General features: G+C 27.3%; 3 protein-coding genes across 4 annotated transcripts in view; 2 read left to right on the top strand and 1 right to left on the bottom strand.

Annotated features, from left to right (window-relative positions):
* Pbp49 (proximal sequence element A Pbp49) overlaps window positions 1-5,831 on the top strand; it is a 58,068-nt gene extending 52,237 nt beyond the window's left edge. The window contains exons 1-3 of one of the 2 annotated variants that reach the window (XM_089228338.1): window positions 2,986-3,518; window positions 4,167-4,802; window positions 5,142-5,831. In XM_089228338.1, coding sequence (XP_089084464.1) covers window positions 4,193-4,802; window positions 5,142-5,650 — 1,119 coding nt within the window. In that variant the 5' untranslated portion in view covers window positions 2,986-3,518; window positions 4,167-4,192 and the 3' untranslated portion in view covers window positions 5,651-5,831. Of the gene's footprint in view, window positions 1-2,985; window positions 3,519-4,166; window positions 4,803-5,141 lie in introns of those variants that run through there. The other variant, XM_089228339.1, reaches the window with a different exon arrangement.
* A 1,647-nt stretch (window positions 5,832-7,478) lies between these two features.
* Window positions 7,479-8,765, top strand: LOC107165012 (small integral membrane protein 20). The gene is made up of 3 exons (XM_015513058.2): window positions 7,479-7,712; window positions 8,368-8,433; window positions 8,514-8,765. The coding sequence occupies exons 1-3, from the start codon at window positions 7,598-7,600 to the stop codon at window positions 8,555-8,557; spliced, it is 225 nt and encodes a 74-aa protein (XP_015368544.1). The 5' UTR covers window positions 7,479-7,597; the 3' UTR covers window positions 8,558-8,765.
* Window positions 8,766-8,984: 219 nt separating this feature from the next.
* Window positions 8,985-17,575, bottom strand: part of LOC107165008 (nose resistant to fluoxetine protein 6-like) — an 11,451-nt gene continuing 2,860 nt past the window's right edge. Inside the window, exons 3-13 of the mRNA XM_015513054.2 lie at window positions 16,232-16,461; window positions 15,605-15,822; window positions 15,343-15,428; window positions 15,069-15,253; window positions 14,837-14,997; window positions 13,801-13,969; window positions 13,524-13,717; window positions 11,882-12,213; window positions 11,642-11,769; window positions 10,376-10,493; window positions 8,985-9,367 (exon numbers count right to left, since the gene is read on the bottom strand). Coding sequence (XP_015368540.2) covers window positions 9,291-9,367; window positions 10,376-10,493; window positions 11,642-11,769; window positions 11,882-12,213; window positions 13,524-13,717; window positions 13,801-13,969; window positions 14,837-14,997; window positions 15,069-15,253; window positions 15,343-15,428; window positions 15,605-15,822; window positions 16,232-16,461 — 1,898 coding nt within the window. The 3' untranslated portion in view covers window positions 8,985-9,290. The remainder of the gene's footprint in view (window positions 9,368-10,375; window positions 10,494-11,641; window positions 11,770-11,881; window positions 12,214-13,523; window positions 13,718-13,800; window positions 13,970-14,836; window positions 14,998-15,068; window positions 15,254-15,342; window positions 15,429-15,604; window positions 15,823-16,231; window positions 16,462-17,575) is intronic.

Below are 17,575 nucleotides of genomic sequence, written 5' to 3'. Positions count from 1 at the left end.
TTTTTTGCGCCCCGGGGCAAACCTACCTAAAATTAAGAACTACTTTTTAATAATACATAAACATAACATTGTTTTACTATAATTTGGCATTTATTATATAATATTAGAAATATATTAAAATTATATGAAAACAATCTTTTTAATATCACTATATACCTAAACAATGTAAATACATTTATTAAAATAACAATTTTGTAAACATGATTTAATATTTATTTAATTATTAATTATTATTATTGCGCGGACTCTGTGACTGTATAGTTATTATTCGTAATTCAGATATCGGTAAATTCGTGAAAACGCGTATGTGAGTTTGCGCGCCGTGTACACTGTCGTAATCGCTAATAGTTTTTTCACTCTAAATGGTACCCACAATATTTCAAAACTTTGCGCCTTTAAAATCTTGCGCCCGGAGGCAGATGCCCCCTCTGCCCCCCCCCTTTAATCCGGCCCTGGATCGTTGGTTTATCTACCTGCTGTATAATATTATATTATTCTGTGCTGAACGTAGACAATTATTTTCTCTTACCAACATATCTGAATAATTTTACAAAAATAGAAATAAAGAAGCCTTAACCTTATAACATAGGCGCCCGCAGGGAGGGGCAGCTGGGGCATTTGCCCCACTGGCTTTTTCAAAATATTTTTTTAATTGAATATTTTAAGATAAATTACTATATACCTACTAAACAACAAATTTAAAGTATAAAATAAGTTGTAATATAATAAAATATAATATATTGTATACGAGTATAATAAAAAAAGTTATTATTTTAAAACACCTAGTAAAATTATAATATTTATCCCCAAATCCTAACATTGCCCTCCCCCCCCCCCCTAGAAAAATTTCTGCGGTCGCCTATGCCTTATAAGTTATAATTAAAAAAAGAAAACAAGAAATAAAGACAAAAGACAAAATAATTTCCTAGCTTTTACGATATAGATAATTAAGAATTCTAAATAGATTTTTTTTTTTAAGTAGGTATATCAATATTATTATTATTTACTAAAAGAAGTTCGTGTTCAACTAACAATTAATATAACTAATAACTACTTTTAGTTTTTAAAATATAGAGTTGGTCATTCCTACAAATATTTATATTTATTTAGGTACAAAATGCCAATAACAATTTATAGATAGATATACCTATTGGCCATTACCTACCAATAATACACAATTGTAAATTTCTTGTGACATTCTGACATTCAGTAGTCCGTAGACATACCTACTTCATGCTCGTAAAGTGTGTAGATAAGTATTAAGTACATTTTATTAGTAGGTAATCTTAACTAATTGTATCTTAATATATTAATTATCAACATTGTTTTATTAAGACTGTTCAAATAATTATTCAACATTATTTGTTTAAATAACAGTGTTATTTATAATTCACAATTCATGCTTATTGAATAGACCATGATTATTGTGCAATATTTCATAGTTATTCTGGTTAATCGTGACGTTTTCACTGCTCATTTTTTTTTGAAAGGGGGTAATTTTTTACTAAATTATCAGTCCTCAGACCATATACATATTATATAGCACCATAGCGGTAAAAATATGTTCATTGATTTATTAAAAATTGTTACAAAAAAATAAATAATAATATTTCAACACTCCCTCTTAAATTCTAATTAGTTAGGTATGCCCGTACCAACCATACAGTTTTTTTTTTGGGGGGGGGGGGCGGTTTGAACCCCCCAAGAGAACCCCTAAATACGCCACTGAGGATAAGACGTCGTCTTAAGTTGATTTACATATTTTATGAACTTTTATGGTACAATTTTTGTGCCTCATCGTGCAGCCTAGGCTACTGGAGTCTTGCTGACAACCTGCACTAAATTACTGACGCCCGACACTGCGATGTTGCGCCGTCCTCATTTCATTTATATTATACTTTTTACAATATAATATTATGATACGTTTATCACCAACTACCAAGAACAAGGTCAATGTCCCAATACGCGTGTTACAGAAGTGCATACACCACACGTTATCAGAACGTGATTCAGACATTCAGTAATATTTCACTGATACAGATAAAGTTTAATAATTGTCCGATTGCCGTTGACTTGATTATAATTTATACATTTATAATAATTTGTTCTTGGTAAACTTTATAGTAATTGAATCGTGAATAAAAATCACCTCTAAAAAGGCAACTATGGTATTTTTCTTTTTAAATATAGCTCTGACGAAAGAATGATATCACAAAATATGTAAATGTATTTATAAAATAACTGGCGATACGTAAATACTTGCATAAAATTAAAAAAAAAATGTATAAAATAAATTAATACCACTCTATAAGTGCGTATTCTGCAGTTTAATTATAGATTAATTTGGCCATTTTTATTGAATCTTCAAAACTACTTTTTTCAATTTCTGTTTTGAACGCCGATAGGTATTTATTTTTTCCCGGTTTCGATATCAATTTCGGCATTACCGTTGTTCCAAACAGGTATTGAACCTGCAATAGCACCTCGTGGTGTTCATTACCACAGAATATTCTGTGACATCATCTACGATCTACGTGTACGTTATGACTTATGATCATTTGGGGTGGGAGGGGGGGGGGTACTAATTAATATTTTTGAAGGGCCATCGTTATGAATAATTAATCTAGAATCCCACTTGGAATCTGAAAATAGTCGGGGGGGGGGGGGGGGCGTGAAAATTGCTGACGGCAGTAGAAACACTAGAGACCAATGAATAAAAATTATAGATTACAACACATTCAATGACGCTACACCCGCATATTGTGTTGTCTCCGTCTAACAAAATGTAAAACATTGCGAAAACTTTTTTGCGCGGGAAAGAACCACTCAAGCGTCTCAAGCTGTAATCTAAGCTAAGCAACCAAATTCTCACACTATAATAAAGAGGAGAATGTTTACTTTGCAACGTTTTTTTTTAATCTTTCGATATCACAAATACGAAAAAAGTTCGTATTGTTTAAGAATTCATTTTTCCAAGTTGAATGGTTCTGATATCGAAAAAAATTAAAACAACGTTGCACTGCGTAAATATTCTCCTTTTTATAGAGTGGACATTTGGTTGCTTAGCTTGGATTACAGCTTGACTGCATGAGTGGTTCTTTCTTGCGAAAAAATTTTGTTTTGTCCGCCATCTGCATGTGGCCAACTGGCCACCTCGGAAGGCACGAACCGCGATTGTAGAAGATATATAATGTATATATCTACGACCGAGCCACGGAGGCACGGACTAAGATGGCCTTATCAATAACGACAAAAACCGGTGATCTTATCATTTACATAATATGACAGTATCATTGAAAATAGATAAGACTAAAATAGAGATGAGTTTAAATTTGATTCTTGAAGTCTCGAGTTGTGAACACCCGGACTGAATGTTTCACTGTTGAATGACAAAGACACAAAGTAAAACGTAAATTTAGTTTATGATTTATTCGTCGATTTTGACATATTATCTAAGTCAAACCAGTTGGATCGTGGATCATGGTCTTACCTAATGTCTTAATCTAACTTCCAAAACAGTAAGTTAAACAGATAGTCCGTAAGCCTGGTCTTGTACTATTGTATACAGTAGGTTATTGTTATCTATTTGACATTAGTCTATTTTAAATTTATTTTATTCATTTGAAAAGAGGAATCAATTACATAGGTAGTAATGTCTAGTATTTCCTCCATAATCATATTTTTAGATGAATTTCAAATATAAATTGTGGCACAGTTGCTATATTAATTCACGCATTGTGGTTGAGTATACATGCCGTCTTCTGTCACTAATTTCTGTATGAGTGACAGAAATACGGGTTCTAAGTTGAAAAAACCTTACTACTACATGTCATGTGCTCCAAACCAACTGTACCCTCCCTCACAGGACACCTAAAAATTAACCTCCCAATATCCTATATTGCCTCTATTTTATTAATAAAAATATATAAATTATGATTACCTTAATCGCAAATGCTCTAATATTTAATTCTATTACATTCCTGTTAGCCAACTCTTATAAATATAACAAAAGTTACTGCAGATTAATAAAAAAAAAATAAAATTATGATTATTAATATACTTTAGAATAAGCTTTAACACCTACCTACATAAATGATATAACTATTTTATGTATTGTTATTTTATTTTTTCATATTAACGGAAACCTTTATACTTCATTTTTACAGAATAAACAAGAATACTATCCGTTTCAATGGAATTCAGCGATTCAGTTCTTGGTTGTTACATTTCTAAACCTATAAACCTAAGACAATTTAAGACTGAGAATGCTTATAAATTTGATCAAGTTAAAATGTCAAAGGTCACGGATCGTCTAGTGTTTGAAAAATTAAAATCAATTAATCCGGATATTGATTTAACTGATTTACCTGATGAAATAAAAAAATGGGAAACAGAGTTACAAAAATTTAATTTTCAACAAGTTTTTGATTCACCGGATACATTATGTGCTCGTTATGTTTTTCCTATCTACAGCACTACTAGTAGTAACCTCCAAACGCTTAATATTATGAAAAGTGATTTTTATCAGACCAAGAGAACCAAGTTATATACTCCGCTCCCCAGTTTTACTCCAAGAGGAAATATTGTGCCTGGTGAAACTTTATTGATTACTATTTCAATTTATTATCCATTTCACTGGACACAAAATCAAGTTCCTGACGAAGCTGTCATTCCACACTGTCAAAAATCTCTTCAATTTTATGACACACAAACTCTTCAAGATTTGAAACAAGGATTCAAATGTGAAAATGAAGAAAGTGAAATCAGTGGCGATATAAGCAAAAACCCTAATAAACCATTGAGTAAATTGACATTTTTATTTTTATTTATTGATCCTTCCCGAGTTTTTATGTATATATGTAAATTATATGTGGTCAAATGATAATTTAGTAATTCATGGATGGTAGATAACCTCTTCAAAGTAGGTACCATATAGAATCAAAATGTGATCTTTATAGATGTTTGGTACATAGATTTTTTAGCTTTTTAAATACTAGTAAAAATTAATAGTAAAAATGTCTAGCAGTGTACCAAATAATATTTTATATTCATATCTTTTAAACAATTTTATAAATTACTTTTTACTTAGAATTTTTACATAAAAATATAATAAATTTGATTATTATTCATTTTGTTTTTAGGTTTCATATCGAATTCAGATTTGAAGCATGGTTTGTTTTACATAAATAATAATTTATATGTAGACTCTTTACCTGATGGAATTACAATGATGTATGCCGAAACAATGAAAAGTTGGGCAAGTCATCATGGTCACACTATTGAAAATATACTTTCTTTGAATACACAACTTTTGGACTTGGAGGTATGCATCGGCCAGCCCTATGTTTACCAACATTTAGGTCGTTGTGAACATCTTTTTATATTTAATGAAATCAATGTTGCTAAACCAAATGACTGTCTTGGCCAAAACAATTATCCAAGAGTCATAAGTGTTGCAAAAGAAAAATTAAAGAACTGTATATATTGTTCTAAAAATATAGCTAGTATTGTTATGCTGAATGATGATGACAGAACCCCATTAACTGTAAACCATATGTGTGAAGCTTGTTTTAAATCATATAACTATGATCATTTGGATGATAAAGTGTCTAATTTCAAAGCTTATAGATGTATAAAATGGAAAAAATAACCCAAAAACATGTTTATTTATCAACATTAATTTAAATTAGTTTTTTTTTTATGAAAAAATTGAATAATGAAATTATATTTTTAATTTTTTGTTGTTAATAAGTACTAGATTAGATATCTGATCTCAAAATTATTTAAATTATATGTTTTTGTATAGTAATAATAAATTGTTATATAAATAATTGTAAACTCATTTTTATACATCATATTGATTTTTTATAAGTCAATTTAACTGTTTAGCTATTTGGATTACATAGAGGTCTAACTTGAGCTGGTTTTTTAAACCTTGGCTATGGTATAAAATATAAATATTTGTAACTTAATACAACTCCTTTCAAGACAGAGCTATACATAAAATACATTGCCTAATTGTGCACCATTGTTACAAATATATGTAAAACATGGTCTACGATGCAAGGGGATATAAATAAGCTTCATGTATAAATCTATACTGGTGTATATGAGCAAAGAGAATGCTGATTTAAACTGACTGTACGATGTACCCAACCTGCTCAATTTTTAAAGTCAAAAAGGTTAGAGCTGACCATGTATGTAGGGTTACCATTTATGGTTGACAATAAAAATGGACATTTTTTTCAAGATCATGAAAATTATTAATAAGTACATTTTATTTTTCTTATAATGTACCTATTACACCTACTGTAATAATAATATGATATGCATAATATATCATTAGGTATAAATTATATTTAATTGTACACATTTATTAGTTGATATTTAGACTTAAGAAAATAAATTAAATACCACAGAATTTCTTCGTGATTTAGAAATAAATAAGTACTAACACAGAATAAGACAATTATATAAATACCTATTACATACGGATATCGAGGTGATTATTAAAAAAATTCACATTTCATGAAAAACACTGAAATTTTCTAATATTGAAAAAAACCCCCCGAATGTTTTTATTTAAGCTTAAAAAGAGGCATGTCCGGGGAAAAGAGGATGTCTGGTAATCCTACATGTATGGCGTTTGGAACTCGCTAACTACCCAAATAAAAAATAATCAAAGGGAAGATCATGTCTGGAAGAACTGAGTGGAGATTGTTACAAAGATATGTGAGCAATAATTGAAGATGCAGCGGTTTGAGAGAGCTTCGACAGAAGCTGGAAAAAGGCGGAATGGTTTAAAAAAAAACAAAAATAATATATTTAAAAATTATTTTCTTATTTTTGATACCTTTAATTACATACTTTAACCACCCAATATTCATAGGTTTGTTATGGGTCAATGGTACAAACTACAGAGTGGCAACTAAGTATGTATTGACCTATAGCAATTGTTGGTACCTAAATAATTGTCATAAGTGAATCAAATTTTGTTAATACAATTTGTGTTAAGCGAGTGTCAACGTTTTATGTAGAGGTGTCTACTTATAAGCATAATTGTATAATGCGTCATATCTAATACTGTGCTTATTAGTAAAATTTTGGTCTTCAGCACCACAGGACTACTACAGATATGTTATAATGTTAAACTTTAAATTTGCAACTATAAGAAATTAAGATGATTTTGTATAGTAGTCATCATGTAACTTTAAAAAAAAAAAAAATTTATTGATTGTATAATATTTTTTTACTGCAAGCAGAATAATTAAATAAAAGCAGAAGCAATGTACTAATGTAAAGCAACAAATTGTTTTATGTTAACTAATAACTATAGACAAAATATATTTTGCACATAAGACACAAATGTCAACGATGTTAACATAATAACATAAAATTTGATAACAAAGGTATCAAAATTATAATATCTATTTTTCAAAACTAATTTGATAAATGATACTATATAATCAAAATACCTTTGAGTATGAGATAGTGTTAAAATATTAATTTCAAATAAATAATTTTAGGTCTTTTAATTTTTTTATTCTCTTACCAAGAAGTTGAATAATATTACTTTAGTTCGGTAAGTCAAGTTTGAATGTCTCATCTAAAAGGATGGAAGTATGTTGCATTCCTATCAGCTTTTGTTGGCAGCATAGGAATAGCAACTTATCCAATCATTATTTATCCAATGACGCACGTTGACGATTACAGTAAGTAAAATTTATAATTATGTAATTTTACCATTATTGCCTATGTATTATAAATTTAAGATTTTATACTAACTTCAATGATTTCTTATAATTAATTAGAAATTTAATTTTGATATAGTACACAACATCAAAGTGAATGTTGATAAATTATTTGATGCTGTCAGATTCTTAGCCGTATTAGACATTGAGTATTTAAAAATTATGAAACAGTGGTATAAATATATAGTTATGGATTTTAAGCTATTTTAATGTCTTTGTGTTGACACAATAATTATTAATATTTTCAAATTACAGTTAGGTATCTTATATAAATAAGTATAAGATTCACATTTCATAACATTACTTAATACTCGGGTATTTCTAAATTTTCAAAATCCTGGACTATTAATCATTTTTATGAACAATTAAATTTTTTTTTTAATCAAGTTATAAAGTGTCATAATTGGGTGGTTGCTTTTATCATGTACCCATGTCAAGCTTTATATATTTCCGCATGCATACTTGTTTTTTTTTTGGTAATTTTACAGATTGCTTTAAAACAAAATAAATAAATTTTTAATCCATTGATTTATTTATTTGATGAGTTCCCTTCCTAAAATAGAATGTTATTTGACGTTTTTTGTATAACTTGCCTAAATTTAAAATAATTTTTTAGAAAAGTCACAAGAACTAAACCGTGCACAATTAGATCAATCTAGAATAAGCCCTGAAGCTGCTGGAAGTATGTCATTTAAAAAAAAACTATTATTAGTTATTAATTTATAAAATAGTAACCATATATCATATTATGTTTTATTTTAGATATGAACAAATGGACTGATCCATTTGATCGAAAAAACGAGTGATGCTATAGTAAACTGGAACAACAATTTTTTTTATTGAAAATGTGTAAACATGTGTATTTATTTACAATTGGGACAGATGTGTTGGTAAATAAAGGTATCACAGTAGATAATAATATAAATAATATAACAATATGTATAATGTATAGTGTAAATAGCATACCTGCTGATATTATTAACAAATAAAATTTATTATTTGGTCTTCAATAAAGTTGTGTTACACCCTCTGGAATAATAATATTATGTTGTAAAAATATATGATGTATGGATAATCTGAGATTAAAACTTCAGACATCATTAAAACCAACATATACCTATATCAATAATTAAATCCCATGAAACATCTTCAATTCTGATCTATAAAGCAATATCAGGATCAACAGGATATATGATCAATTATTTATAATAATAAATAATAAACAGTTCCAACTACTATACATTTTCAACAACTTTATTATCTACATTTAACATACCAATATGTAATAAATATAAATTGTAAAAATTCTGAGAATGCATTATTCATACAATTACAAATACGAATCAAAGTAAAAAAATTATGTTGACGTTTGACAATAAGAACAATTTTAAATATAAATTAGAAAATGTATAAGAATACAATAGGTATCAGTGTATTACAATTTAAAATCTAATATTTATAAATAAACATTTTGTGTCTTAATTTTAAATATGTTTGACATATTCTAGTGACTGGGTACATACATTTAAAAAAGTTATGCTAACTATTTATTTCTATAGTATGTTGTAACATTTCAACAGTGTTGTTTGGTATTTTTTCTTCAGTTTCGTGTTTTCCTGAATTAAAAATTTTAATTAATTTCTTTAAAATTATTGTATCATCATTCATATTATATAGTTAAAATATTCTTACTCTTAGTCTAATATTTAATTAATTTGATAATTATTGATTGTAATTATAAATGTACTGCCATATTAAATGTAAAAAATCTTATAATTGTAGTCTATACAGGGTGATTCTTTTATCAAACAACACTTATATGGTGTTTGTGTGTAAATACCACCTAACATACACCTATAACACACAAATACCACCCAAAACCACCCAACTTTGGGAGGCTATATCTTGTAAACGAATTGACGAAAAATGAAAATTTAAACGTGAAAATTCATTGAAAAAATAGTCTTTTTAGTTTATCAAATTTTAAGTATAGGTTGTCATTTGAAAATCAAAAGTTGATAATGGTTAACCTGATAAATATAAGGGTGAAAATATTTAAAAAATATATAGTTCTAGAACAAGATGGTTCCAAAATTTTGAAAAAAAAAAATTTGAAAAAATTCAATAGTTTTTGAAATAATGAGTGTTGTTTGATAAAATAATCACCCTGTATATATTATATAGGTAAGTAGATAATATAAAACCAATAATATATGTATTGAATATTGATCAATTTGAACAAATAGTTGCACATTTGTTTTGTATGAACTAGATTCACATACCAGGGAGTAGGGACAAATAATGTGTTCTAACTACTAAATTAGGTATCTAAAAAATATGTTGAATGAATTGTAAGCAAATATTAATTAAAATTATAACTTTGATGATCACTACTAAGTGTGTCCTAAATGTTATACCAACTATTAAAATGTTATTTAAAAACAATTTTAAAAAATCCATGACTAACCTTGAATTTTAAATGGCATATACCTGCATATTATAATAGTTCCTAGTCTGCTAGTTATACATTTTCAAAAATTTAAAATACTTAAAATATTTATAATTATTTATTTAGACTAATACTTTAAACAACTAATAATAATTGATTCGCCTTTCATATTTACCTCCTTTTATTTTGTCAATCAATAGTTTTAATAGATTTTCAAACGGACTCTCGATCAACATATAAAGGATGAATGCAATAATTAATCCATGTACTGAATCACCAATCACAAACCATGACTGTTAATTATAATGCACACCAATGATTAATAATCAAAAAGTTTGAAGGAAAGTTAAAAGAAAAATCTAGATTATGTCTTGAAGCTAGATTTTTGAGGTGTCCTAACTATAATAACTAATATGTCCTAACTATATATGGGATTATTCAACAAGCATGCCCACACTTTTTTTCCTTTAATAATACATTTATTAAAATTTTAGCTACCTCTATACTATAATTTATATATTATATTTTAATTTTCTTATACACAAACTTATTTTTGTGATTATTATTATTATTATTATTATTTTGAAATATTGATAAATTTAAATCAAAATTAAAACGAGTAGTTTTTTAATGATTTAACTTGTTTAAGTAATTAAGTGTAACCGAGTTGAACAAATTAAGGCTAAAGGCTGATGGTTTGAAAATTGTAACAACACATTTCTAATTAGGTAACCATTTAAAATCGTATAATTTGAATATATATTTAAAAATTTTATTCGTAAGGAAAAATAAGGGTGATATTCATTCACCATGTTGGAACCACCGTGTGCACAGCTGCACAAAAAAATATTTAAATCAACATGTTCCTTGGGTAATGAAAAATAAGTTGGTACATTTATTTTCGTACCTATCTGGAAAATGACATGTTATAACTTATAAGGAGTAATATTTAGGCATTTTATATGGCATGTACATATTTTACCATTTACATTTGGTCCGTGTCAACTTGAAAATGTGTGAGAAGTAAATGGACATTAGACTATTAGTGTATAATTGTTGAATACGATTATGACTTAAATAAATAACTTGACTCGAGAAATCTACAGAAATAAATTAATCTAAGTCAATATTTTCAACAGATACAGGCATCGTACAGTAAAATTTTACGCAGAAGCAATTTATTTTGATTTTCTTGAAAAAACTTAAATCTTGAGTGGATCGATTATTATATTGATTTTAAAATTATATGTTTATTTTTTTTTCCTAATAACTTTTGGAACCTTAGAAATGTTTTGATTTTTAATTTGATGGTTTCATGCTTTCGGGTCAAAACAGTAAAAATGAGTGCTGGATGAGCATGCTTGATGAATTATACTTATTAATTATTATTTATCATAGTATATATTATATAGATACAATATTTTAAAGTAATATTACTAACGTTTAGTAGATGATTAAAATATATATGAGTACGTGCAGAAGCCATATGGTACAATTGTATTGACAATCCACCCATATACACTCCGTACGTGAGTCTACCTAATGGCGCGAGTATCAATGTCCAAGATCCTATTTATACACATATATGATGTCAATTATTATGGTTTGATTAAAATTATACATATATAAATAGCTTTTGAACGGTCATCAGTTGTATTTGACAAACCGTTATAACAGGTACCTGTGAAACAAGTGTTTACGGCGGAAACAACGATAAACGTCGATATTGCGCCCGAGTATACGAGACGGAACACGAGGGCGTACAAGACGCTCGCCCACACATTGTACTCATGTACGAAAAAGTAAAATATAGACATCATCCAAAGTACACAGCCACCGACGAGTGTCCATAGACACAATGTCGGATACGGGAACCGGAAGTTGGGCTTCCGAGCTCTTGTTGTCCGGTAAACGTGGCCACCGAACATTCCCACGAAGTAAGGCGTCGCTCTCGTGTGCGTGGGTATGTAAAGTAGCGTGAACACTTCGTGGCTCGATGGGTATTTCAAGTTTCTGCGATAAAAAATTAACTTTGTTTTATTCGAGTTTTGGAAAAAATGTTATAGGTATTCATAATCGTGATGCACATTTTAATTGCTATTGCTAGAAGTATCTACATCCCTCCAAATAGTTTAAGTGTTTCACTATTTCTCTTATCAAATATCCAATGACCAAAAATAATATGCGGCTGTAATTATGTATAATATTTACCTAGATTATTTATGAATACTTATATAAAACTCATAAGAAAAATCTTGTTGGAGCGAAATGAGCGAATATACACTTAAAACCATACAATAATTATTTTGTTGAAAAATTGTGTTAGCTAAGATCGAAAGTAGCCAATAGGTATTTCAGTATCTGATTATTTTTTTGGAAAAAGTATATTAATTTAATAACAATTTTTAAGATTTATACCTTCCTAATTTGTACTCAGTCATATTTCATTCGACGAATATAATAAATTGCAATATACATTTATTTTATCTTATAAAAAATTGCATAAAATAATAATAAGTCTTGAATAAGAATTTTCCCCTTACCTGCTTGTCATTAATTGAAAAAATAATATATTTTATAATATTCACAAATAAAAATTAATTATTTTTAGGTTAAATAAATAATAATTTATTTTTAAGAATACATTTTTTTAAATATTTAAAATTACTAACAATTGTTTTCAAATTGCATTTATGTCATAGTTTGAATATTCAACTAATTGTTAATAAACATTTATTAATTTTTGATAGAGGAAAATGATGAATTTGATATTAATTTTACTATGTGAGTCTCTGTTTTTAAATTTTAAATTAATTGTGTACTTCATCACTTTTTGGAGCACTAAAAATTGTTTTCAATCTTAAGTGTGGTTTTTGGTACCAAATCAGATCTAGAAGAACTTTAGGGAGAACTTTATGGTTATTAAAAGTAATAAATTCACAATAATTTTCAAAACAACTTGGAAAATAAAATTATTTAATGCAAAACTAAATTTTTTGTTGTAACTCAAAAAATAATAACAGTTATAAAAATATTCTATTTAATGAAATTTTCAAAACATTTAGACTAATTTTATGCTATTTTTACTTTATAGGCATTTGACAATTTTGATATTTTTTTAATGTTGACAATATAAATGTTCAAACTAGGTATAAAAGTTTGAAAATTGATTTCAATAAATAGTTTTTACTGAAATTCAAAAATGTTTAAAAATATAGGTACCACCTATAAATGTCTCATTCCAGTATATCATTAATTCACTTAAATATTATATAATATATTAAACATTCACCTTTAGTACTATAGAAGTACTATGCACTTACGAAATAAAACCAAAGAACGTTGGGTAAAATTTGTGGTCGTACACAACATACGCTGAAATAAAACATGACGTGACTATTGCACTCATCAGGACAATTTTTTCGCTCTTCGGGAATTTCCAAATAAAGTATACAATTAGTATGCCCACAGCGCACAGATGCAGGTCGCACGCCAAATACCAGGATTGAATCATGCACTGTTTGTATGAAATCGTTTTAATCACATATAATAATTGCCCAGTCTATACTACTAATTACTATATAATATTCCTGCACTCACTGGTTGATCGACATTGACGTAATTGTTTACAAACAGTAAGTTGGTCCACCAATTTTTTTGACAGTTTTCCGACTCTTGAACAGCCATATGCTTCCATAAAGGTCCGTCCGAAAGGTGTATCAACACGAAAGAATAAAACGCAATCATCACACTGTATAGAGGGATTAGTCTGTAACGATTTTATTATTTTAAAATGTATCCATTAATTTATCGTTCATCGTACATAATGTTAAGTGTGTAGACGTGTAGTACATATATATTATATATTTAGGTATCATGTAACATATTATAATTGTTACAAAGTTATTCTTGATATAAAATAATTTAAATACAGTAGGTAATAAGTACAGTAATTTAATACAGTAGGCATTAAATCCAGCTAAATTAATAATTGAAAATTAAATTTTACAAAATCAATAAAAATGTGAAAAAATATAGTTTATTGAATTTCAATTTTATTCTTGTGTCATCCCTAAAAAAATAATTTATTTTGACAGTTACCAACAAAAATTTCATCCATGTCAAACTTGTCAAAAATCTATCAAAGGTTTGGTTACGTTATATTTTCTATGTTCATTCATGTGTTCGCCTAACGTTATAAGTTTATGATCAATATTTAGTTATTAATGTTATTATTGTTCTTAACCTTGTATTACAAATGTATAGGTTAGGATAGTTAGGTACCTATAGGTACAATATACAGTATACTACAAAGCTGAATAAATATTTTTTCGATTTTGTAATTGTTTTTAATTAATATTTAGTTGGATACATGCATAATATTGTATAAAGTTATATATTAGGTAAAGGTAAGAACCTATATATTTTTAAATCAAATTTGAAAGTCTTAATCATTTTTGTTATAATATACTTACCTATCTGTTTTAAATATTTATTCTACAATTTTCTACTAACTTTATCACTAATAAAAGAAATGAATACAAAAAATAATGAGGTACTCAGTTATAGTTCATAAAATTATAAGATCCTTATACGAGATAAAGTATAACAAAAAATTTTAGGTATATATTGTTACCTGCACCATCTCCAAAATAATATAAATGGCATATTAAATAGTTTGGTCTTCACTAGTTCATTGTACATATTAACAAAAGTTAGGAATCCACAGATGACAAAAAAAATATCTACTACCAATGGTCCATTATGCACTATTCCAAAAATCATAATTTCAAAAGTCTAAATACAAAAAAGTGAAAATAAAATTTAAAAATCATTAACCTAATTGAAGAAATATCTATTCAATTCACCTCTTCAATTTTGTTAATATTGTAAACTGGCTGTGCACTAATGTACATCAATCGGTGTCCCAATAAAACAATTAGACAAGCCATTATTTTAAGGAAATTACAGCCAGCAAATTCCGCAGTCTTAGTATTGTTGTAAAATAACTTTTGCAGGTTTGATTGGATTGAAAATGCTACTAAGATAGATTCTAAAAACCATATTTATGTTGTAAAATAATAATAATAAAAAATGGAACAAGTTTTATTGTTAATTAATATTGCACTAATATGTACTTACTGCATTTCGACTCAGTTTCTTTCTTTGGATGTAAATCGAGTAGTGTTCCAACAATTGTTAATACAACTATAAATAAAATGAAACACCTAAACAAATAAATTTATGAAAACTCGTTATTTTTAAATAATGTGCTGCAAGAACATAAGATTGATATTTGATATTAAAGCATAAAACGTTGTCTAGATATAAGTATTCATTAATAATACACTATTAAATATATCATTTATTATGATTTCTATGACCATGACCCAATACACATTACCAAAAAATTATAAATCCTGATGTCTTGGGTGGTTTGTCGTGTTGCGTGGTGCAGTATAGCGAGTCCACGGTAACGGTGGTGTTTATTTCTTCTTCATTAAATGCAGAAATAATTTTCTGAGACAACGTGGACTGTAGATCCGAATGGGTGCACGAAGACGGAATGCAAATCGCAGTGCTGATTTCATTACGCTGAACCTTAGCCGGATTAGGATTTACCTGTGTATACGCATACATAAACACATTAATATTAGGTAGGAACACAAATGATTGATTATTTTACTTAAAGGAAATATAAATGTAATATTATGACGTATTGTGCATACTTATTGATATTGATTATCATGATATAACCATAAATATATATGTATTATAAACCCAATAATATGGTTTGTTTTATCTTTATTAAATCATTAAAATATATATGTAGCAATCTGTTATAAATAAATGAACAACAAGTAGGTAACTGTTTGACAGTACCCCGATTAAAAACAATGGCGTAGGTAACTATTTAGCAACAAAACCTTAAAACTTATATATATATATATATATATAATATTAATTATATATTAATATATAATTAATAGTTTAAAACAATGAAACCAATTTATTGAAAATATTTTATTACCTTTACAGCTTCCCATACAGAAATTGAAGAATTTAAAATATCCAGTGGAGTGGTTTTGTAGTAATTTGGATACAGCTTAACAGATGGTGAAAAACGTATGTTCACAATACAATACTGAGGCTTAAAATCTAAACTAGATGTATTGATTTCCAAACATTCGTCGTAATCACCAAAATCTACTGCTTTCCCAGATAATATTCCTGTTGGAAACTTTGCTGAAGCGTCATACACTAAAAAGGAAAAAGAACGAAACATTATACTTTAAAATATAAATTTAAACGTTCTTCAAACCATATAGTTTATCGTATGTTATTGAAATTTCATTAATACATTTTTATCAACTTACAATTACTTATAGCGAATTTATATTATAGGTACTTAATATTATACTTGATGATTTTTTTAAACGTTGAAATTCAGTAATTGAGTTTTTCGAGTTATATAAATATACTTATATAATTTGTATTAATTATTTGGCAGTGTTTTACTTTTGTTTATATTGGACTCAATGATCTTGTACAATATAGGTATATCGGCAATTATTACAAATACTCATAATAAAATAAACCTATAACCTGGCTATAATGTGTACCCGTAGAAAAAAAAACAAATTCATCATACATGCAGAATAGAATGCAAAGAATTTTGTCTAGCAACAGTATAATATTTAATGATATAATAATTAGGTATTAATATTATATATTTTTTGTTCTTATACTATATGTGTATATTCATGTGTTAATTAAGAGTCTTATAAAAACATATTAGATAAACAGAAAATAGTTCATCGGAGTCAAATTTGTTTAAACATTTTATTTAGATTTTTAATTAAACCAATACACAAGCACGATATATATAATAATAGGTTTAAACCCTACTAAATTACCTCCGTAACTACTATATTAGGTATATTAAATTATCAAACAGTTAAATATAACAAAAGATGTAGATACATTTATCTAACTTCAGTAGTACTGTAGCAGTTTGAAAATATAAACTAGACACTGGTTAAAATTTAAAAAGTAATAGTATTAAGTATAGCTATACTTACCTATCTAATATTGTATACAAACTCCAAATAAATTAAAGTTGAAATATGTTATTATCTGTTAACCAAATTGTGTATTGTTAAATGTTACGGATTAATTCATGTCGTGTATTATCAATTAATTATTATTCACTATTATTACTATTTTGTTTTATTGTATTCATACTCATATTTTACTTTTCCTATAGGTAATTATTGTTAACTCTTATATTGTAACTTAGTGTCATATTATTTAAACTTTATATACTTTCTATACTATTAATACCAAAGGGTACCTACACGTTTATAATGTATAA

Source organism: Diuraphis noxia, unplaced genomic scaffold, assembly GCF_037042655.1.
Source record: "Diuraphis noxia isolate RWA-SAM2 unplaced genomic scaffold, SU_Dnox_SAM2 contig0005, whole genome shotgun sequence".
NCBI lineage: Eukaryota > Metazoa > Arthropoda > Insecta > Hemiptera > Aphididae > Diuraphis > Diuraphis noxia.
The sequence above is the reverse complement of the archived record's forward strand: the minus strand, read 5'-3'. Positions and strand labels throughout refer to the sequence as shown.

Excerpts from the sequence above, each read along its gene's own strand:
- LOC107165012 (XM_015513058.2), top strand. The coding sequence starts at position 7,598 with ATGTCTCATCTAAAAGGATGGAAGTATGTTGCATTCCTATCAGCTTTT. Across the intron at positions 7,713-8,367 it reads GACGCACGTTGACGATTACA|AAAAGTCACAAGAACTAAAC; the intron begins GTAAGTAAAATT and ends ATAATTTTTTAG. Across the intron at positions 8,434-8,513 it reads AAGCCCTGAAGCTGCTGGAA|ATATGAACAAATGGACTGAT; the intron begins GTATGTCATTTA and ends GTTTTATTTTAG.